Source organism: Cherax quadricarinatus, chromosome 61 (assembly GCF_038502225.1).
Source record: "Cherax quadricarinatus isolate ZL_2023a chromosome 61, ASM3850222v1, whole genome shotgun sequence".
Classification (NCBI taxonomy): Eukaryota; Metazoa; Arthropoda; class Malacostraca; order Decapoda; family Parastacidae; genus Cherax; species Cherax quadricarinatus.
In genome coordinates this window covers 21,079,488-21,104,191 of record NC_091352.1, presented here as the reverse complement: position 1 = coordinate 21,104,191, position 24,704 = coordinate 21,079,488, and the positions used below count along the sequence as shown (strand labels likewise).

At 42.1% G+C, this 24,704-nt stretch overlaps 1 protein-coding gene across 1 annotated transcript in view; it reads right to left on the bottom strand.

Moving 5' to 3' along the window:
* LOC128699483 (neuronal growth regulator 1-like) overlaps positions 1-24,704 on the bottom strand; it is an 824,012-nt gene that overhangs the window by 354,073 nt on the left and 445,235 nt on the right. The window contains exon 3 of the mRNA XM_070098276.1: positions 9,780-9,985. Within this exon, the coding sequence (XP_069954377.1) occupies positions 9,780-9,985 (206 nt within the window). The remainder of the gene's footprint in view (positions 1-9,779; positions 9,986-24,704) is intronic.

Here is a 24,704-nt window from a genome sequence, read left to right as displayed (position 1 = left end):
GAATTATTGTTTTTCTTGTGAACTGTTGTGAATACAGCAGTTTCTTGGTGCTCCTCTTCTGTTGTTGTGATAGTTGAATTTAGACGTAACCTGCCATCTTAGAAGCAGTTGATACTGCTTTACATGAAGGTGCAGGCATAACTAAAATTTCATGGGCCTTACTTCTTTCACATACACAAAGTTTTAGATGTACTTTAACTACATTATATCGTATGCCACATGTAGCCTCTAAACTGATTTCACTGGGCATTCTCTTTATCATATGCCCCGGCCACTCTGTTTATCGTTTGTCTCGAATAAACTATTGCATGCCCTGGGCACACTCATACTGTATGCCCTTGGCACTCTCATATTGCATGCCCTGGGCACTCATATTGTATGCCTTGGCACTCTCATATTGTATGACTTGGGTACTCTGTCGCAGTATTGGAGATACGCATTTCTCTGCCTTATACATAGTTATATTTGAAATAATCCATGTAATATTTATTTATTGTAAATACTCTACCTTACACATTAGATTAAATTGTGGTTTATGTAAAGTTTCATTTATTCCAGGAGTGATAGTGATTTAATTAAATCCCATCAAAATTGACATTGTTCAGAGTAACATCTAAACTATGGGATATTCAAGGGTAAGAAATTGGCAGGAATTGTGTGTATTGTTTTGATCCCAGACTGTTGCTGGGAATGACAGACCTCAGGTAACCAGACACTGAGTCTGTCACAGACTGTCGACTATGTTGCACATACTGTGGCTTTCTCACCCACATACGTTTGGTCTTCGGGGTCTCTGTTCCCCACATTGTGGATATCTGTTCCACACACTGGGTCTCTGTACCACATAGTGTGGGTCTCTGTCTCACATAGTATGGGGTGTCTGCTCCTCACACCACAGGCATTTGTTTAACACAATGTGGGCATCTGTTCCACACACTGTGGGGCCTGTTACACAGCTGGTGTCTATTAAATACTCTATGGATTTCTGTTTCACACACGACGGGGTTTCTGTTACAAAAGTTTTGGGTCACTGTTACATTGTAGGTCTCTGCTTCACATACTGCAGGTCTCTGTTTCACACTGTGGGTTTCTGTTTCAAACTCTGCGCATCTCTGTTACACAGTGGGGTCTATGTTTCGCACACTGTGGGTTCAGTTCCTCACACTGTGGGTTCTATTCCTCAAACCGTGAGTCTCAATTCAATGAATATTTTATAATTAAAATCAAGGAGATATGCTGAAGCCGTAGAATTCAAACAGCACTTAGAGAAAGTGAAGTATTTAAGTTTGATCCAGCAGTGTGGAGATCAGCTCCGGTTCCCTCAGGCAAAACCCCTACAACAACGCTAGTTCAAGGGAAAAAATCAAGACAACGCCACCACTGAATACTTGTCGCTGCCTATGCCATGACGAGTATCATTTTTCAGGTTAGAGGCAAATCTGGATGTCCCATTAAACCTGCACCACAGTACAGCGCTGAATGATTGTATTATTGCATCGTATACCGACGTTTGGTGAGCCTCTCTCTAGGTTGACTGTTGAGTGTGTGGACTCATCCATGCCTTGGACACGTTAACGAGATTTTGTTGAGCATTATGTATTGTTCTAGTAGATACCCTGAAGCAGTACTCTTACGGTGGATCACTGTGAGATCCATAATAAGAGCTATGGTGATATTTTTTATGAAAGGGGTGCCTTGGAAGATTCAATACGACTAGCGCTCAAGCTTCAAAACAGATATTCTTGAAGTTCTGGTCAAGTTTAGGAAGCATATGCCAACTGATGTAACTTTTCCATTTACTATCCGAAAACCAAGGCGCTCTTGAGATTCTCCACCACTTATGTTGAGAGCATATGCGGTCTACAATAAGCAGGCAATTAGGGAAAATGCAAGAGTTACTTGGTTATGGTCATACCATAAGAGGGCCACTAGTCCTTCTAAAAAAAGTACTGGACCAGCATTAACAGGATTTAGGTTCACTCGCCCGATGTAAGAAGTCTTTGGGATAAACTTTGTCAGGTCCATAATCTGACTGCAGCTATCTATAAACAGACAGACAGCATGAAGGGCCAATGTAACAGTCAATCCTGCAATGATCCTATTTGGTTGACAACGTGAGCCTTATCCAGCAACCAGCGCATTGCAGTATGCTGCTCCCTTGGTTTATGGGTTGGTAAAAGATCAACGTAAAGTTAACCACAACTAATAAGTGTATGTATAAGTGTGACAGTAGTAATAAGTGTGACAGTAACAACTGTGACAGTAACAAGTGTGACAAACAAGTGTGACAGTAACAAGTGTGACAGTAACAGGTGTGACAGTAACAAGTGACAGTAGTAACAAGTGTGACAGAAACAAGTGTGACAGTAGTAACAATTGCGACAGAGGTAACAAGTGTAACAGTAACAAGTGTGACAGAGGTAACAAGTGTGACAGAGGTAACAAGTGCGACAGAGGTAACAAGTGCGACAGAGGTAACAAGTGCGACAGAGGTAACAAGTGCGACAGAGGTAACAAGTGCGACAGAGGTAACAAGTGCGACAGAGGTAACAAGTGTGACAGAGGTAACAAGTGTGACAGAGGTAACAAGTGTGACAGAGGTAACAAGTGTAACAGAGGTAACAAGTGTGACAGAGGTAACAAGTGTAACAGAGGTAACAAGTATGACAGAGGTAACAAGTGCGACAGAGGTAACAAGTGTGACAGAGGTAACAAGTGTGACAGAGGTAACAAGTGCGACAGAGGTAACAAGTGTGACAGAGGTAACAAGTGTAACAGAGGTAACAAGTATGACAGAGGTAACAAGTGCGACAGAGGTAACAAGTGTGACAGAGGTAACAAGTGCGACAGAAGTTACTCAGAAAATTTCGATAAGAATCTTATGAAACATATTCAGAGAATTATTTCTTGACTTCAATATTTTTCTTTGACATCTTTATCTTCAAACATTTTATTTTTTTTTGTTTACGATTATTTATCATTGTCCTGCAACGTAGGTGCACTTAACAGAACTATCATAATTACAAACTTGGTAACTAAGTCCTGTCGTGTGCCCTGGGGGGTTTAGTCGTATACCCTGGGGGCTCTGTCGTGTGTCCTGCGGGCTCTGTCGTATGCCCTGTGGGCTTTGTCGTATGCCCTGTGGGCTCTGTCGTGTGCCCTGTTGGCTCTGTCGTATGCCCTGTGGGCTCTGTCATGTGCCCTGGGAGGTCTTTTGTGTGCCCTGGGGGCTCTGTCGTGTGCCCTGTGGGCTCTGTCGCATGCCCTGTGGGCTCTGTCGTGTGCCCTGTGGGCTCTGTCGTGTGCCCTGTGGGCTCTCTCGTGTGCCCTGGGGGCTCTGTCATGTGCCCTGGGGGCTCTGTCGTGTGCCCTGAGTGCTCTTTATTAAATGTCCATGGTGGACTGTTTATCGTATGCTCTGGGTGTTTTCGCCCACCATGAGGCAGGCCAACGCAGCATGGGTTCGAATCCTTGGCTAGTGCAGTGTTGTTATTGATCAATACTACTCGTTCGTGGTCACAATAATATATATATATATATATAATTATTATATATATATATATATATATATATATATATATATATATATATATATATATATATATATAGGCTTATATAGCAGCGCACTTCTTGCCGAATAGGGCAAGCGAAAATTTGTTTATGCAGTAATTTGGCGAAAATGATCCTGAACCTAACGAAAAAATGTATTTCACTGTGTTTATTATTAAATTATTGTAAGCTTGTATAAAATATATTTAGTTGGATTAGGCTAAATTAAATTGTGCTTGTTATAATAATGTTAGGTAAGTTTCTTAAGGTATTTTTGGTAGAAAATCTTTAACTTTTATATTAATCTTTATTAACATTTATGAAAGGATTCAGGGAAAGCGGTTGGCCGGACTTGAGTCCTGGAGATGGGAAGTACAATGTCTGTAATCTGAAGGAGGGGTGTTAATGTTGCAGTTTTATAACAGTAGTATATATATATATATATATATATATATATATATATATATATATATATATATATATATATATAAGAATATATATATATAAGAATATGGAAAGTAATTCAACTAAACCAAATTATCTTTATCAGATTACTCTTCTCAGTAAGGACCAACCTGATAATTATGGGACTAAGAACTTTCTGGTAGACTCCGGGCATAGTGCCCATTAAATCCACGGTATAATTGTGTCCTGGTAAGATGTAGCTTGGGTTGTTCCCTGGCAGGCAGGGAGCAACAACACCGTGCATCATGCCAGAAAGCTCCACGCTCTCAACACAGCCTGAGAAGTGTCCTCTAGGCAAAGTTATAACAGCCATTACCTGGGATTCAAAAGAGGTGTTGATGATAGTGTAACTCAAAAAATGTGTTGCTCAGAGCTGGTACTTATGATGGTCGTGGTGGTGGTGGTAGTGATGGTGGTGTTGAGGGATGGGGGTGGTGGTGTTGGGGGGATGGTGGTGGTGTTCGTGGTGGTGGTAGCGATGGTGATGGTGGTGGTGATGGCGGTGGTGATGGTAGTAGTGGTGGTGGCGGTGGTGGTAGCGATGGTGGTGGTGATGGTGATGGTGGTAGTGGTGGTGGTGGCGGTGGTAGTGATGGTAGTGGTGATAGTGGTGGTGGTAGCGATGGTGATGGTGGTTGTGGTGATGGTAGTGGTGGTGGTGGTGTTGGGGGATGGTGGTGGTGGTAGCGATGCTGATGGTGGTGATGGTGGTGGCGATGGTGTTGGTGGTGTTGGTGATGGTGGTGTTGGGGGGATGGTGGTGGTGGTGGTAGGTGGTGGTGGTAGTGGAGGGTATGGGTGATGCTTGAAGCGGTGGTGGTGATGAAGGTGGTGGTGATGACGGTGGTCGTGATGATGGTGGTGGTGGTGGTGGCGACGGTAGTAATGGTGGTGGTACAGTTGTGGTGGCGGCGGTAGTGGTGGTAGTGATGATGATGTTGGTGATGGTATTTATAGAACCAAAGGTTCTCTAAATACAGATAAGTAGCGGTGAAAGTTTGACACCGATCGGTAATGGTATTCTCCAGATTTTAGTGATTTCAGTAAAATTTCAAATTTCCAGAAATCATTAACATTAATAATTTGAAGCCAATTAGAAGAAGCATTCATTAATTCTTAAATGTAAAAAAGTGTCCATGGTTCGATCCCCGGCATGGGTGAAAAAGTTGGTCATGTATCCCTCAACCTTCTGCTCCTGTTCATCTAGCAGCAAGTAGGTACCTGGGTGTTAGCAGACTGTAGTGGGTGGCATCCTGGGGGGGGTGGTAATATAACTTAGACAGATCTAGGCTATGATATTAGCTGAGGCAGGAAAACAGCTCTTACCCTGTAAAACTGATTGGTATAACAAAATGGTAAAAACCTTGAAGATGATAATTAGTCATTTGCAATTTATGACGCGGATCCTACCGATTCCAAGTCTGTTTTTAACTACTTTTCTAAACTGACAAATTTGCCTGCGCATCAACAAAGCCTAGCGGGTACTATCCTGGCCATAAGATACATCGGACATTGAACATTGAAAGCCAGTCAGATGTAAACTGAAATATATTTAAAGCCATTTAACGGGAATAAAAAATTCACACTCGTTTACAAAAAAAATGGGCAAATGTTTACCTAAACACTTGAATTTCACTCTCCGTCGTTGTCCAATTAGGTGGCGCACCTTTTTTCGAACGTCTGAAGCCACGGTACCGAGAATATTCCAAGTTCTCCAAGCCATTCCAGGAACTAGGGAATGGAAAGTGTACAACAGCTTTGATCATTGGGATCATTTGATGTTTTGGAGCAGAGATAGCATGAGGTGTTCTTGATTTATGAACAAAATTAAAACGAAGAGTCGGATTAAGTACACAAGCAAAGAGGACAGAAACAATTCAGGCAACTTGAAGGCTGCCATCAGGGACAACTAATCAACTGGTATTTCTCCAAAAAAAGAAAAAACGTGATTACTTTCCAGTTGGATCTATATCGTTTCTCGTGTGAATTTATTTCCTTTACATATTGGGAGAGTCGTGGGCTAGTAGTGATCGACAGTGTTGGTCTAGTAGTGATAGATACTGTGTTGGTCTAGTAGTGATAGATACTGTTGGTCTAGTAGTGATACTGTGTTGGTCTAGTAGTGATAGACACAGTGTTGGTCTAGTAGTGATAGACACAGTGTTGGTCTAGTAGTGATAGACACAGTGTTGGTCTAGTAGTGATAGACAATGTTGGTCTAGTAGTGATACACAGTGTTGGTCTAGTAGTGATAGTGTTGGTTTAGTAGTAATAGTGTTGGTCTAGTAGTGATAGATAGTGTTGGTCTAGTAGTAATAGTGTTGGTCTATTAGTGATGAATACCTGCTATTCATAAGCGTGGAGGCCTAGTACTGATGAACGTGGTGTCAAGCATTTACAAAATTCCCTCTATGAAATGCTGTCGCTGGGGTTCAGTACAAAGAATTATTCGGTAAAAAAATCTCGTTAAATTCCTCTTTCCAGTAATTAATTTGGCTACATCCTGCTGCTAGAAATTTCCGCCTCTGTAATTTAATATTCGTGGGCAAAATTTATGAGATTTTGCTACAAGTAAAATACAATACATTAATTCCGAGAACAAGAATTTAGTGAAAAATCCCATGCAGTAAATTTCTCGGCAGTTGTGGTACCAGAATTTAGGAAAGGTATTTTTGCCTCGATCTTTTAACGAATGTAAATTCCCAACAACGGTCAAGGCAAGCGAGAGACAGATGGCAAGAGATAGATAGCGAGAGATAACAAGAAATAGCAAGAAACGGAGTGGCAAACACACAGCGAGATAGATAACAAGAGACGGATAACGAGAGACTGATAGCGAGAGACGGAGAGGTACAGACACAGCGAAAGGCGTAAAAGCACAGACACGGCGAAAGACAGCGATAGATGGAGAGCCACAGACAGACAGTGAGAGACATCGAGAGACAGTAAGCCACACATACATTGCGAGAGACAGCGACAAACAGCGACAGACAGTAAGCCGCAGATACATTGCGAGAGACAGCGACAAACAGCGACAGACAGTAAGCCACACATACATTGCGAGAGACAGCGACAAACAGCGACAGACAGTAAGCCGCAGATACATAACGAGAGACAGAGAGCGAGAGGAAGACACAGAGAGAGAGACATACCTAGCGAGAGTCTGACATTGACACATAGCGAAAGACAATTAAACTCAGACACAGAGATAGTGAACCAAAGACACGTAACGAGAGACAATGAACCACAAACACACAACAAGAGACAGTGAACCAAAGATACGTAACGAGAGACAGTGAACCACAAACATACAACGAGAGACAATATACCACAAATACATAACGAGAGAGTGAACCACAAACACACAACAAGAGAGAGTGAACCACAAACACACAACAAAAGACAGTGAACCACAAACACACAACGAAAGACAAGTGAAATTTATAACTAAAGACATATATCGAGAGACAAATAACGAGAAAGATGCAGATAGTGACAGATATATAGCAAGAGACAGACACATTAAGAAAGAACGAAAGAGAGCCGAGAGAGACAGAGACATACAGACAGTGAGAGACAGAGACAGAAAAGGAGTTCGAAAGAAACAACGAAAATGGAAATAAAGAGACCGGAAAGGATGTAGTGAGATGAAAAAAAATAATTGTTATTTATTAAATCATAATCATAATGAGTGTTTTGCTTGGGCTAAAACAGTTGGACTGTTGACTGTTAAACCCGTCGTCAACAGTGATTATCTGTTTACTGTACGGCGCCTTCCATGGGTTGCCGTTGTTCGTCCGAACTACAAAAATTTTAATCGCAACTCAATGATATTTCTGTTATTGGCGTTTAATTTTGACAGATTATTTTTTATTAATAAATGAGAATCTAAATTAACCACACCTAACCTAACCAAACCCAGATAACTTAAAATGGAGAGGTTTGCTGAGACAGTACCGGTAGGTGAGAAATTTTGGAGTCGGGGTTGCAAGTATGAAGGAAACACCAAGAAATATAATGAAAAAGGAAAGGGAGTATGAAAATATAACAAGGGTAGAAGATGAGAAAAAGCCAGAGAGACCTAGAAATGCCTGACCGTATTTTACACAAAGATTCGAACCCCAGACAGATTGAATGGACCCGATTTGAGCAAAGTTGCTCCTCTTCATCCTCCCGGGAGTGCGTCGGGGGCAAGGAAAATCTGAGGGCGGATTTCAGATTGGAGAATTTGGAGGTGGGAGTGAAGGTCCTGAATACCGGTCCATCGGCGGACCGTGTCTGGGTAACGACATGTTGGATACAGCAAATGGCGTACCGTCGACAATACTGAAGGCAAGACAGGTTGCAGAGTAAGCTTTAATTGGCAGTTTTTCTCTCCTGGTAGAGCTTTATTTAGTCAGCACATCAAGAGAAATTAATAAAGGTCCAAGCAGAGATTAACACTGTAGAGCTTTAGTCAGTCAACACATGAAGAGAAATTAATAGAGCTCCACAGAGATATTAAAGTCGTCCCAATAAAAGCTTGCTTAGCAACCAGGGTGTGTGTGTGTACTCATCTGGTTGTGGTTACAGGGGTCGGTTCACAGCTCCTGGCCCTGCCTCTGTGTGTGTGTGTGTGTGTGTGTGTGTGTGTACTCACCTGGTTGTGGTTACAGGGGTCGATTCACAGCTTCTGGCCCTGCCTCTGTGTGTGTGTGTGTGTGTGTGTGTGTGTGTGTGTGTGTGTGTGTGTGTGTGTGTGTGTGTGTGAGGGTGTGAGTGTGTGTTCCAACCTAGCAACCGACGTGCCAGAGGCGGGTTATAGAGCGCGAAGGGGGAACAGCCCACGGAACCAACCCTGTTCGAGTCCCCCTGCCTCCTTAAAAAATGACAATGCAAGCAGAAACTTCCATTCTTACTCCCGAATGCTTTTAGTGTTAAGTGATAAAAATGAACCAAACTCAATTTGCATTCACTTGACACTGATGCTTCACGAGACTTCCAGCATGTTAGCGAAGGTGGAAGGAGCGAAGGACATACTTAGAGCGAGCCGCAACGGGTAGCGGACATGTGTACGTACGGACAGTTTAGAAGGGGCCTGAGGACAAATATAAGAGCACATGATACAATTAGACATGGTTAAAATTCTTTGAGAAACAGCCGGAGATAGAATAACATGAGTCCGTAAGGTAGAGTTCTGTTGTCCTTGGGAAAAGATTATCATTATTTTTATTTTTATCGTGATTATTATTTTTATTTTTATTATGAATATTATAAATTTCATTTATTTTTATATTATTATTAATAATAATATTATTATTATTATTATTATTTATACAGCACCAGAGAAAAGTAATTAGGTTTGTTACGAGAAAAAGGAAAATTACTCCTATTCTTGGGATACAAGAGCCCTTCACCAGTATCAAGGTACACCTCATTAACTGTAACGACAGAGAGAGAGTAAGAAAGAGAGGATATCCCTTTATCTGAGAACATTTATTCCAAATATGACTCGCGTTTGGAACATGTTCGTACAGCATGACGACATCAACGAAGTCAGTTGACCATATGAAATCGCTGGTCCACAGATGGCTCCAGCGTCATCCTGTCTCTTAAATGTATATCTCATAACAATAAATAGGCTTTTAATGAGCTGATGTAAGTAACAGCTTTTAACTTGTAAATAAACCTAACCTTGTAGAATCCTGTAGAGAGAGAGAGAGAGAGAGAGAGAGAGAGAGAGAGTTAGAGAAATAAGTAGTCAACATTGAAGGGGTCCAACTCACCGTCTTACTTCCGATGTTCTTGACTCTACAGTTCAAGACAGCTGTCTTTCCCAGCAGGGCAGTCACGTTGGCAGACTCCTCTAGGTCAAAGTACGGTTCCTCGTGTCCGTAAATTTGTGCGTCCGTGGAAGTGAGGACCGTGGCAGCTGAACCGGGCATGGAGCCGCCCTCCTGGTGATCATTCTCGCCCACCGACGCACCAATATCTGCAATGGAAGAAGGATGGGAAAGGTGATAGGGTTGTCCAGACCCGATTTACTGTTTATGAGGGAGAGGTGGGAAGGGGAAGTGAAGCAGGTGGAAGGAAGGAGAGATGAAAGAATGGAAAGAAAGTATAGGCTAGAAGGAAAGAGAGAAGGATGGGTGTAAAGGAAAGGAAGGAGGGGTATAAAGAAATGAAATAAGGGGCGTAATGGAAGGAAAGAAGAGGTGTGGAATAAGATTTTACCCCCGAGGCGGCTAGTTTACTGTGCACCCCATTTTAATCCTGTGGATGGTAGCGCAAGAGCATGTTGATACACGAGAGTTCTAGGATATATCTGGTATCTTATTCACATTAAAAAAAATACTTTTACATATAACATAGGCTATTTCACTGTTTATTTCTACAGTCCTCAGTGAATGGACAATTAAGTAGGGCAGAGTACATATTTTGTATTTAGTTTGGTCAACGTCAGTGTGTCTGCCAGGCTGCCAGAAGTACTTGTTACCAAGCCAAAGTCTGGCCACTACAACACCAGTCACTCTATTTACATTGTAAGTTGTCCATAAACGAAATTCTTTCTTTCAACACACCGGCCGTATCCCACCGAGGCGGGGTGGCCCAAAAGGAAAAACGAAAGTTTCTCCTTTTACATTTAGTAATATATACAGGAGAAGAGGTTACTAGCCCCTTGCTCCCGGCATTTTAGTTGCCTCTTACAACACGCATGGCGTACGGAGGAAGAATTCTGTTCCACTTCCCCATGGAGAATAAACGAAATTATCTACATTAATGTTATAATAATGACTAATAGATATATTCAGGCATCTAAATCCTTTCCTATAACATTTAGTTTCACTATTTACTTCCCTCTTAATATTATTCTTAATGCTAGACACAGACATTTTCCTTTAGGGTACTTTCTTATGGCTAATGGAATCCGTAAAAAATGCGAATTAATTTATTTTTCTATGATTTTTTAATATATAAATATCTGGCTCATCCACTGAGCATATTGTTCGCGTCGTTACGAGAGTCTAGAAGCACAGCGTCAAACTCAGTGTCACAAGTTAGCTTCGGAGTTATTAGGATGGCAAACAATCCTTGTGAGGGAAAGTAAGTTATGTGCAAAACTTTAACAAAAATGGTAACTATATTCATTTTGGTTGCTGCGGGACCTGAGAAAAGTAACTCGTATCTCATAAGCCCAGCCTCCTCTCCATCAGTGCACGCGAAAGGAATAGTGCGGGGTAATCATAAAAATTTAATAGGGCAAAATACAAAAATGTGTGTACTCACCCAATTGTGGTTGCAGGGGTCGAGATTCAGCTCCTGGAACCGAGACTCAGCTGTGGGTGTGTGTAGGGTGTGTGTACTCACCCAAATGTGGTTGCAGGGGTCGAGACTCAGCTCCTGGCCCCGTGACTCAGCTGCGTGTGTGCGTGGGTGTGTGGTCAATTAGCAAAAACTCATTTAAAAATATATCTTTAAGCATAAAAGATAAAATTACTAATTGACCAGTTTTATCTATTCGGCACATTTTATATATATATATATATATATATATATATATATATATATATATATATATATATATATATATATATATATATATATATATATATAATTATATATATATAATTATATATATATATATATATATATTTATTATTTTTTTTTATTATCACACTGGCCGATTCCCACCAAGGCAGGGTGGCCCGAAAAAGAAAAACTTTCACCATCATTCACTCCATCACTGTCTTGCCAGAAGGGTGCTTTACACTACAGTTTTTAAACTGCAACATTAACACCCCTCCTTCAGAGTACAGGCACTGTACTTCCCATCTCCAGGACTCAAGTCCGGCCTGCCGGTTTCCCTGAACCCCTTCATAAATGTTACTTTGCTCACACTCCAACAGCACGTCAAGTATTAAAAACCATTTGTCTCCATTCACTCCTATCAAACACGCTCATGCATACCTGCTGGAAGTCCAAGCCCCTCGCACACAAAACCTCCTTTACCCCCTCTCTCCAACCTTTCCTAGGCCGACCCCTACCCCGCCTTCCTTCCACTACAGACGGATACACTCTTGAAGTTATTCTGTTTCGCTCCATTCTCTCTACATGTCCGAACCACCTCAACAACCCTTCCTCAGCCCTCTGGACAACAGTTTTGGTAATCCCGCACCTCCTCCTAACTTCCAAACTACGAATTCTCTGCATTATATTCACACCACACATTGCCCTCAGACATGACATCTCCACTGCCTCCAGCCTTCTCCTCGCTGCAACATTCATCACCCATGCTTCACACCCATATAAGAGCGTTGGTAAACTATACTCTCATACATTCCCCTCTTTGCCTCCAAGGACAAAGTTCTTTGTCTCCACAGACTCCTAAGTGCACCACTCACTCTTTTTTCCCTCATCAATTCTATGATTCACTTCATCTTTCATAGACCCATCCGCTGACACGTCCACTCCCAAATATCTGAATACATTCACCTCCTCCATACTCTCTCCCTCCAATCTGATATTCAATCTTTCATCACCTAATCTTTTTGTTATCCTCATAACCTTACTCTTTCCTGTATTCACCTTTAATTTTCTTCTTTTGCACACCCTACCAAATTCATCCACCAATCTCTGCAACTTCTCTTCAGAATCTCCCAAGAGCACAGTGTCATCAGCAAAGAGCAGCTGTGACAACTCCCACTTCGTGTGATTCTTTATCTTTTAACTCCACGCCTCTTGTCAAGACCCTCGCATTTACTTCTCTTACAACCCCATCTATAAATATATTAAACAACCACGGTGACATCACACATCCTTGTCTAAGGCCTACTTTTACTGGGAAATAATTTCCCTCTTTCCTACATATATATATATATATATATATATATATATATATATATATATATATATATATATATATATATAATATATAAAATTTTAAACGTAGAGTATATTAAATATTAAGCTGGAACAATCAACACTTTTCTGTCACATAAGCGCTGGAACCTCCGATGCCTCTGGAAAAACGCTCTAAATAATACTGAAAATATACTTTTTCTCACAACGCCATGTATCCCCGAGTGTCACACATATATACATGTGCACTCGAGTACATTCACGGGTATACACATGCACACATATTGTATTATGTATATACTTAGACGTATCCGTGTGAACGTATTAATATACGCAGGCATTAATACGCAAGCTTTCTTAAAGTACATACGTACGTTCGCACATACATATGCATACGCGTACACAGGCACACAAAAACATGCACATATGCTCACATATACATATGTACATGTATACATATGCTGATGCATACATATGCACGAGTGTACATATAAGCACCTATACGTATTCACAAATACATATCCACGATCACATATACGCACGCACGCGCATATGCACGCAATACGTACACACATACATATGCACATATACACGCAAACACGCATAGGCACATATATATACACACAGGCGGGGCCAGGAGCTGTAAATAGACCTCTACAACCACATATAGGTGAGTGTACACACACACACACACACACACACACACACACACACACACACACACACACACACACACACACACACACACACACACACACACACACACATTTTTATAAAGTCCTGCATTGAAAATGTATGACTGGTGTTATTCCTTTGGTATTAATATAAGTAGAGTAGGCTAGGCTAGTGGGATACAGGGATACCTTTCTGGGATAGCACAGTTAACCACTATTTCAGAGTCTAAATTGGTCCAGCTTTACTCACGTTTTATCATACATATATACATAAATACACAAGCATGTATATGAACACGTATACATATACATACTGTATTCATACGCATATGTATTATGTAAGGGATAAGGTCCAGGTGATGGACATTTTTGAATAAATATTTGGGTAGTGTGGCTGTAATGGGAGTTTACCAGAAGGGAAGTTTTCCACTTACCATCCCACCTGGATAGCAGCTGGATAGCAGCTAGGTGGCAGCTGGATAGCAGCTGGATAGCTTACTAGGTAAGCTGGGAGTCGGCTGAAATTCACTTCGATACGGATTCCCACCTGCTCTGGTAAGACTACATTTTTGTGTTGTTAATATGTGATTGTAATAACCATACATACGGGTGATATAGTTAATATTCTACCTTCGTTGTGACCTATGTGACTGTAACCAGGTATAGGAGTGTAGATGGTTCATTACCTTTGTAACTGTGACCAGATTTTCCTGGAGTTCATTACCTTTGTAACCTGCCATGATTGTGACCAGATCTACCTGGAGTTCATTACCTTTGTAACCTGCCATGATTGTGACCAGATCTACCTGGAGTTCATTACCTTTGTAACCTGCCATGATTGTGACCAGATCTACCTGGAGTTCATTACCTTTGTAACCTGCCATGATTGTGACCAGATCTACCTGGAGTTCATTACCTTTGTAACCTGCCATGATTGTGACCAGATCTACCTGGAGTTCATTATCTTTGTAACAAGTTCAGCTATCATAACTCTGGGGTCCAGTCCCTGGACCCATTATGTACCTCTGTAATCTTTTGACTACCGCCCACAGGATGGGTATGGGGTGCATAATAACGATATTAAACTAAGCCTTCAGCCGTTGTCACTTCTCCTGTACGTATTTTGATCTTTCTATTTTTAATTCCTCAGGTCCTGATTCAATTGTCCGTTCAGTCAGTACTAGACACCTTTGGTACCTAGTACTGGAGGTACCTTCACACATCTGTCCCCTCAAGGGAGATTCTGTGTCGCTGGTGATGGGTTCCTGATCTAGGGAATTGGATCTGTGCTCCAGTTCCTTGAATTCAGCCTGAATACCTTCCACCCCCTCCCCAAAAGGCGTTGTTTAATCCTACGAGTTTAGCGCTTCCCCATAATAATAATAATTCACACCCGTCTCCATATAGCAGGTTGCTGTGATTAGAGAATATAATTTTACCCTGTGTATAGGATATCCACAAACGTGCTGACAGAGTTGATAACTTAGGCACCAACATCAGCCACTAACCATCAATTACTGACACTTAACTAGCCACCGTCAGCACGCGGTACCTCCTTACCTGAGCTCTCCACCACCACCTTACCTGAGACAGAAACAGCCACCACCTGTCTCAACCCACCTGGCTCTCCACCGAGACCCCACCTGAGACAGAAACAACCCCCACCTGTCTCAATCCACCTTGCTCTCCACCGAGATCCTACCTGAGACAACCCTCATCTGTCTCAACCCACCTGGCTCTCCACCACCACCTTACCTGAGACAGAAATAACCCCCACCTGTCTCAATCCACCTTGCTCTCCACCGAGACCCTACCTGAGACAGAAACAACCCCCACCTGTCTCAACCCACCTGGCTCTCCACCGAGACCCCACCTGAGACAGAAACAACCCCCACCTGTCTCAATCCACCTTGCTCTCCACCGAGACCCCACCTGAGACAGAAACAACCCCCACCTGTCTCAACCCACCTGGCTCTCCACCACCACCTTACCTGAGACAGAAACAGCCACCACCTGTCTCAACCCACCTGGCTCTCCACCACTACCTTACCTGAGACAGAAACAGCCACCACCTGTCTCAACCCACCTGGCTCTCCACCACCACCTTACCTGAGACAGAAACAGCCACCACCTGTCACAACCCACCTGGCTCTCCACCACCACCTTACCTGAGACAGAAACAACCACCACCTGTCTCAACCCACCTGGCTCTCCACCACCACCTTACCTGAGACAGAAACAACCACCACCTGTCTCAACCCACCTGGCTCTTCTCCACTACCTTACCTGAGACAGAAACAACCACCACCTGTCTCAACCCACCTGGCTCTTCTCCACTACCTTACCTGAGACAGAAACAACCACCACCTGTCTCAACCCACCTGGCTCTTCTCCACTACCTTACCTGAGACAGAAACAGCCACCACCTGTCTCAACCCACCTGGCTCTCCACCTGTCTCAACCCACCTGGCTCTCCACCACCTGTCTCAACCCACCTGGCTCTCCACCACCTGTCTCAACCCACCTGGCTCTCCACCACCTGTCTCAACCCACCTGGCTCTCCACCACCTGTCTCAACCCACCTGGCTCTCCACCACCTGTCTAACCCACCTGGCTCTCCACCACCTGTCTCAACCCACCTGGCTCTCCACCACCACCTTACCTGAGACAGAAACAGCCACCACCTGTCTCAACCCACCTAGCTCTCCACCTGTCTCAACCCACCTGGCTCTCCACCACCTGTCTCAACCCACCTGGCTCTCCACCACCTGTCTCAACCCACTTGGCTCTCCACCACCACCTGTCTCAACCCACCTGGCTCTCCACCACCACCTCACAACACCTCGTCAACACTTAACTACATTAACACTTTAGATTAAAGAATAAACATTATTCTGATTAAAATTGTCATTTTTACTTGATTTATATTTTATTTATATTACTTATTTACATTAGAATTATTCAATTTTCTTAATTTCCATAAAGGGGTTTTTGTCAAAGCCCTGACATATTAATATGTACATGAACACACGCACATGTGTATGCATGCTTCTTTACAAGCGTTTACATGCACACACACACACACACACACACACACACACACACACACACATATATATATATATATATATATATATATATATATATATATATATATATATATATATATATATATATATATATATATATATATGAACACGTACACATATAAGCAAAAATGCACATACGTACTTGCATAATCATATGCACGCGCGCACACACATAAGCACATATGTACATTAATATTAGTTGAAATCTATGGGTGTCATGAAGAGTGAGTTAAAGGAGTCTGGGTTTACTGCATACTGGGATATCTTTCCCAGATAGGGAAGCGATCCCGTACACGTCTAGTTAGGTATCCCTGAAGATTTTCTTCTCTCCTATATCCATTCCTCATGTGAAAACTCGGGTGATTTGCCTTCCTTGTATTTCCAGTTAACGAAGTCTTGATAACAAGCTTTCTTTTAACCAAACTAACATACGTCGTAGTAATCTGGTCTGCCCTATTTCCTACTGCTCTTCCTCTCTCCACTATTTTAGTAAAACTGGCCGTTATTTTTCTGAAAGATGACATCGACGCATTTTTTTACGTGAGAAATAAAAACATGGTTATAATGGTAACTATAATTTTTAATGGGGGTGGAATGGTAAGCCAGTGGAAGGCCTCGGACAGATGACCTAAAGCTTCAGAGGCGGGTCATCATATGACTAACACCTGCGTCCTCAAACACTTGTCCTGTTTCCTGACAAATCTTACCTAACCTGACCCACGAAATCGTTGACACGAATGCAAATAAACCACACGACGGGCGGGGTTAGAACCCGCTATTAGAGAGTTTTGAGACACACTGATCGCGGGTTCTAACCCCGCCCGTGGTATGGTTTCTTACCTAACCTTACACGTGAGAGATCATAGCCACTCTATAAACTGGCGTTTCCTAAAATCTACTTTTCCTCTAGACTCTCCATCAGTGACCCCCATAAATCTCTTCTACAACGCACAAACACGACTCTTCCACAGAAACATCTCCAACAATGACTCGAACAATGCTTGTTAACCTTCCCTTCCACACGAACTTCTCCAACAATTCCTCCCTCAAAAAAAAAAAAAAAAAATCTCCACCCTTCTGTGTGTACCCACTTCCCAGGCGCTCTAACCTGATTCAGTCATTATCATAATCCAACGCGGGGCCTCATCCTATTTAGCCATTTTTAAGTGCTCCTTCCCTCCTCCGTGTTGAACCCAGAGGGTAAACATGGCATCTGCTTCTCTCTTCCCGATCCTCAGAACTCGCCAAGTTCCAGATTTGCATGAAATTATCCCCGAGAAAAGGAATAGCTTGCAAAACAAGATTTTTACTGCAATTTTTACAATCAGAGGAAGCAATAAACTAGTATGAAGACTCGATTCTCCGTCCGCTAATAACGAGACAAACAAGCTACTCTGGTGATGACGTGACGAAACTCTTCACAGAACGAGACGTTGTTCTAAGAAAAACATCGTTCTGCAATGCATGTTATTTTGTTTGCATGATATTTCATTGATTACTTTCGTAAACAATGTTGATACAGGAAGAAACAGGGAAGAAAAGCGACGATGCTGACGATGGTTTTCGTGTAAAGAAAAGAAACAAGAGTTAGATGATACAGGAAATTATTAAACAAACACAGAAAAATGGCCAACAGAATGAATATATGTGAAGAAACAGGGAACTGAAAAATGCGGATCGCGTTACATGTACACACCTCACCTATATGTACTGGCCTATACTGGTTGCAGGAGTCGAATCTCTACTCCTGGCCCTGCCTCTTAACTTATCGTGTGCCAGATTTGCTTCCTCCTAGCCTCGTGGTCTCTATCATATCTTCACTACGTTTTTGCTCATGTTATTCCACTTCCTAACCGCCCTTAGACTGAAGAAATATTTCCTGATATTCCTATGATTCATCCGTGTCTTTGACTTCCATGTGTACTGTTTCAATCCTCTTACTCTATCCCAGTCTACTTTATCAATTCCGTGGATTATTTTGTATGTTACCATCATGTCTCCCCAGGTTCTTCTGTCATCTAAAGCTCTCGACTGATTGAGGTTCCTTAACCTCTCCTCGTAGCTCATTTTCCTTAATTCTGTAATTTGTTCATTGCATGCCTGTCATACGTGAATTCGGTTCTGGTATTGAATGAATCTTTGTTGGGATTCCTGAAGGCTACTCTTAGATTACCTGCACAGGTTATTCAGTTGTTATGTGCCTCTTGTGATATGTTTGGCACTGAACTTTCCTCTGGCCTTCGTCCTTGAGTGAGGTCTACATCCTCTATCCCTCGAGTCTATGCTCAGCGTACGATCTTCTTGTTCCATTCTCACCTTCATAACTTTCCATATGCATGAGATTGTATTCAAGCAACCATTTATGTGATCAGTCTTGCAGTTTGTCCAGATCTGTTCGTAGCCTTTCCTTGTCCTAATCAATTTTTGTTTCTCATGAGTTTAACATCAACATCATCAACCTCTTCCGGTAGCTCAGTCACATACCAGAAATGGGACTGGTCACAATGCCAGTCCTTGAAGTACCCCGCTTGATTCTCTTCCCCATTTCGACATCTCTTCCCGTACAGTCACTGTTTGTCTCCTTTCCATGACGGACTCTGTAATGTTTATGGCCCAGTTTCTTCTGAGATAGAGAAATGCCATCTTGCAATCCACGAACTTGCAATCAGCCCATCCTTTTATTTCATCCATTTCTTCCGTTATTAATCCAACAGGTTATGATACCACTTTTCTATTAGCACTCAAACTATCTCTCCTGAATTACTTCTCCATTAACTTATATTTTATTTTTTTTTATTATCACACTGGCCGATTCCCACCAAGGCAGGGTGGCCCGAAAAAGAAAAACTTTCACCATCATTCACTCCATCACTGTCTTGCCAGAAGGGTGCTTTACACTACAGTTTTTAAACTGCAACATTAACACCCCTCCTTCAGAGTGCAGGCACTGTACTTCCCATCTCCAGGACTCAAGTCCGGCCTGCCGGTTTCCCTGAACCCCTTCATAAATGTTCCTTTGCTCACACTCCAACAGCACGTCAAGTATTAAAAACCATTTGTCTCCATTCACTCCTATCAAACACGCTCACGCATGCTTGCTGGAAGTCCAAGCCCCTCGCACACAAAACCTCCTTTACCCTCTCCCTCCAACCTTTCCTAGGCCGACCCCTACCCCGCCTTCCTTCCACTACAGACTGATACACTCTTGAAGTCACTCTGTTTCGCTCCATTCTCTCTACATGTCCGAACCACCTCAACAACCCTACCTCAGCCCTCTGGACAACAGTTTTGGTAATCCCGCACCTCCTCCTAACTTCCAAACTACGAATTCTCTGCATTATATTCTCACCACTAATTGCCCTCAGACATGACATCTCCACTGCCTGCAGCCTTCTCCTCGCTGCAACATTCATCACCAATGCTTCACACCCATATAAGAGCGTTGGTAAAACTATACTCTCATACATTCCCCTCTTTGCCTCCAAAGACAAAGTTCTTTGTCTCCACAGACTCCTAAGTGCACCACTCACCCTTTTCCCCTCATCAATTCAATGATTCACCTCATCTTTCATAGACCCATCCGCTGACACGTCCACTCCCAAATATCTGAATACATTCACCTCCTCCATACTCTCTCCCTCCAATCTGATATCCAATCTTTCATCACCTAATCTTTTTGTTATCCTCATAACCTTACTCTTTCCTGTATTCACTTTTAATTTTCTTCTTTTGCACACCCTACCAAATTCATCCACCAATCTCTGCAACTTCTCTTCAGAATCTCCCAAGAGCACAGTGTCATCAGCAAAGAGCAACTGTGACAACTCCCACTTTGTGTGATTCTTTATCTTTTAACTCCACGCCTTTTGCCAAGACCCTCGCATTTACTTCTCTTACAACCCCATCTATAAATATATTAAACAACCACGGTGACATCACACATCCTTGTCTAAGGCCTACTTTTACTGGGAAATAATTTCCCTCTTTCCTACATACTCTAACTTGAGCCTCACTATCCTCGTAAAAACTCTTCACTGTTTTCAGTAACCTACCTCCTACACCATACACCTGCAACATCTGCCACATTGCTCCCCTATCCACCCTGTCATACGCCTTTTCCAAATCCATAAATGCCACAAAGACCTCTTTAGCCTTATCTAAATACCTGGTCCACACACCCCCTACCTTTACTAAAGCCTCCTTGTTCATCTGCTATCCTATTCTCCATCTTACTCTTAATTCTTTCAATAATAGCTCTACCATACACTTTACCAGGTATACTCAACAGACTTATCCCCCTATAATTTTTGCACTCTCTCTTGTCCCCTTTGCCTTTACACAAAGGAACTATGCATGCTCTCTGCCAATCCCTAGGTACCTTACCCTCTTCCATACATTTATTAAATAATTGCACCAACCACTCCAAAACTATATCCCCACCTGCTTTTAACATTTCTATCTTTATCCCATCAATCCCGACTGCCTTACCCCCTTTAATTTTACCTACTGCCTCACGAACTTCCCTCACACTCACAACTGGCTCTTCCTCACTCCTACAAGATGTTATTCCTCCTTGCCCTATACACGAATTCACAGCTTCCCTATCTTCATCAATATTTAACAATTCCTCAAAATATTCCCTCCATCTTCCCAATACCTCTAACTCTCCATTTAATAACTCTCCTCTCCTATTTTTAACTGACAAATCCATTTGTTCCCTAGGCTTCCTTAACTTGTTAATGTCACTCCAAAACTTTTAGTGACACTGGTTTGTAGCTCAGCACTTTGCTGTATTCTTGATCTCTAGTAACTGTTCCACATCCATCTTTTTATTTAACATAGTAGTTCAGACAATACTTTTTTGTGTGTGTAGTCTTCGTAGACTAACATTATTGGTTTCTTGTCTCAAGAACTAAATCATATCTTGTCCACCTCCACCACTTTTATATCTTGTTCAATTCCACTTATCTACTACCTTGAGAATAAAAGAAGTGCTTCTTAACAACCTGTAAATCATTTATAGTTCCTAATGTTCTCTTCTGTTTGGTCCTCACATTGTCTGTCCTTAGTTGTTTTAGCAATTCCTCGGAGTATTTTATATTGCCAGGTATTTTATATTATCAAGTCCTCCATTTTCCTTTCCTCCAGAGTGTTCAGGTTTTATTCTTTTTGTTTGTCCTACTAATACACTCCTCTTAGTTCTGGGATAAATTTCGTTGCAAATACTTCCATCTTTTGAAGATTTAGAACATGATTGATCAAGTTGGGTGTCCCGCCTCCCCTCCCTAGCTGGTGTTGAATATTCTAAGGTGAACCTGATCTTTGTGTACAGAGTCCTAAACGATTCTTCTTTGGATAATTTCTCAAGGTTATGAAATTTTCTAGCAGTACATTGAAAGCAGAACTCATAAGGGTTATTTAGTTCTCTTCCGGCACTATCTTAAGTGTGATACGATCTCCTAGATTTTTTCATTCATTGATACCTGTAGTTTCTCACCTCCCAGCCTGTATTCTGTCTCCGGTCTCCCCATACATTCACCAAATTTCAAAACCATGCGCTTCTTTGGATTGGACTCCAGCAACCATTTCCTTGACCAGGCGAGAGAGAGAGAGAGAGAGAGAGAGAGAGAGACATGATAATATACACTTGGAAAATCCTAGTGGCGACACAAGTACACTGAGAGACAACACAATAAGTGTCAGGGGCCCAAGACTGTTCAATTGTTTCCCAGAATACGTAAGAGGGATTACCAATATACCCTTGACTGTCTTCAAGAAGGCACTGGAGAGGCACCTAAAGTCAGTACCTGGCCAGCCGGTCTGTGGTTCGTACGTCAGCTTGCGTGCGGCCAACAGTAACAGCCAGGTTGATCAAACCCTGATCCACCACGAGGCCTGATCTCAGACCGGGCTGCGGGGGCGTTGACCCCCGAAACCCTCTCCAGATATACTCCAGGTATATCTATTTTCTTCTTCACAACTGGCAGGTCATTTATATATATATATTAAAATGGTGTTTCTTAGTACTGTTTGAGAGACTCAACTTTCTACTTTAATCCAACTTGACTATTCCTTCCGTTATGTCACTCTCACCTGTCTTTTAAGGTCATTTTTTTCGGCGGGTAACTGTGTCAAATAATTTTCTGCAGACCAGAAAGATACAGGCTGTCTATGCCCATATTTTCTTGCTTTTCACAGTAACTCTGTCACTGAACTTAAGCAGGCTGGTCATGTCATACAGGATTCCCCATTTCAGAATTCATGATGATTTTTAGTATAGATTTTCCTCTCCTGGTGGTCCAGTTTCCTCCCCTTGATAATTACTTCTTTCTTTGGAAAGGATGCATACCAGTGATATTACTGTGGTTTAAGCGCCTCAGGTCCATGCCTTTTCTTAAATAATAAATAATGGCATTACATTAGCTAGCTTCGAGGCAGATGTCCTGTCTCTGGTGCCTTGTTAAAGATCTTCGTTATGAGCTTTTTGCCTTCACAACCACGATATGTTTTTTTATGTCCTAATGCATTTGCTATTGCAGTTCAATTAGCATCTTCATTAATCTTTTGCTGTCCCTATTTTTCTAGTGTAGGTTGATATGTCATTGCACCGGGTATCATTTCTTACTCCTCTGGGTATACCTTCCTAAACTTTCTCTTCAACTCTTCACATACCTCTCTGTCGTCTACTGTTATCACTCAATCCTTCACAGTTGTTTCCCTTCTCATATAGCTAGGAAGAGAATTTTGATCTGTTTAAGCGTTCTCTACTGCATCATTTTCAAATTATTTCTCAACTTGTCTTTGCACAAATGCACATTTTTTTCTCTTCTAGCTTCACTGCTTTCTCCTGCTCTATGTGTCCTGTATTCACTCCACAGTACCTGGCTTCCTTAAAAGCCTGGATGAGCAATGGGCTCTATATATATATCTTGTTTTCTCGTCTTTCTGGTATAAGTCTCGTCCATACCTCTTTTCACAGTAGGTCTAGCATCAGATCATATTTTGTTTTCTCGTCTTTCTGGTATAAGTCTCGTCCATACCTCTTTTCACAGTAGGTCTAGCATCAGATCATATTTTGTTTTCTCGTCTTTCTGGTATAAGTCTCGTCCGTACCTCTTTTCACAGTAGTTCTAGCATCAGATCCTAGGCTGTCTTTCCTCCAATTCCCTTCCCCACTGAGCTTCTTCCAGAGATGATATAAATCTTGGTAACTGATTCTGATCAATCGTTTAAAAAAAACACGAGAGAAAACACCAGAGTATAATTAGTAGAGAACGTTTCGGTCCTGGGTCCCTAGAAATAACCAAGATCCTACGACGAAATGTATACTAATAAATATTTTACTGCTCGCTCTAGAGGGCTTATCAACCTTCTTACAAGGGAATTTCTCCCACCTTCATTGTCTTCCCTTCTACATTTTTTTTGGCTTCTTTTTCACCAGAGCAACTTTTACTAAACTGTTAACTCTTAGAAATAAGTGATCACTAACACATACTGGTGATTTAGAGCGAATATTAAATCTAAGTCTTGCTAACTCATCCCTGCCTCTCGTTCTTATAGATTCCTTCACGATCGCTCGTTTAGTTTTCCATTCCTGCCTCCATTAACTTTATTCTCCATGTTTCTGGCTCCCTGTGTGGAATGCAATGTGTGTGTGTGTGTGTGTGTGTGTGTGTGTGTGTGTGTGTGTGTACTCACCTAGTTGTGGTTGCAGGGGTCGAATCTCACCTGGCCCCGTCTCTTCACTGGCCGCTACTCCGTCACTCTACCCATTCCGTGAGCTTTATCATACTTCTCCTTAAAGCTATGTATAGATCCTGCCTCCACTACATCACTTCCCAGACTATTCCACTTTCTGACAACTCTGTGACTGAGGAAATACTTTCTGACATCCGTGTGGTTCATCTGAGTCTTCAACTTCCAACTGTGACCCCTTGCTGCTGTGTTCCATCTCTGGAACATTCTGTCTCTGTTCGCCTTGTCTATTCCTCTCAGTATTTTATATGTCGTTATCATATCCCCTCTATCTCTCCTGTCTTCCAATTTCGTCAGATTGATTTCCCTTAACCTCTCCTCGTAGGACATACCC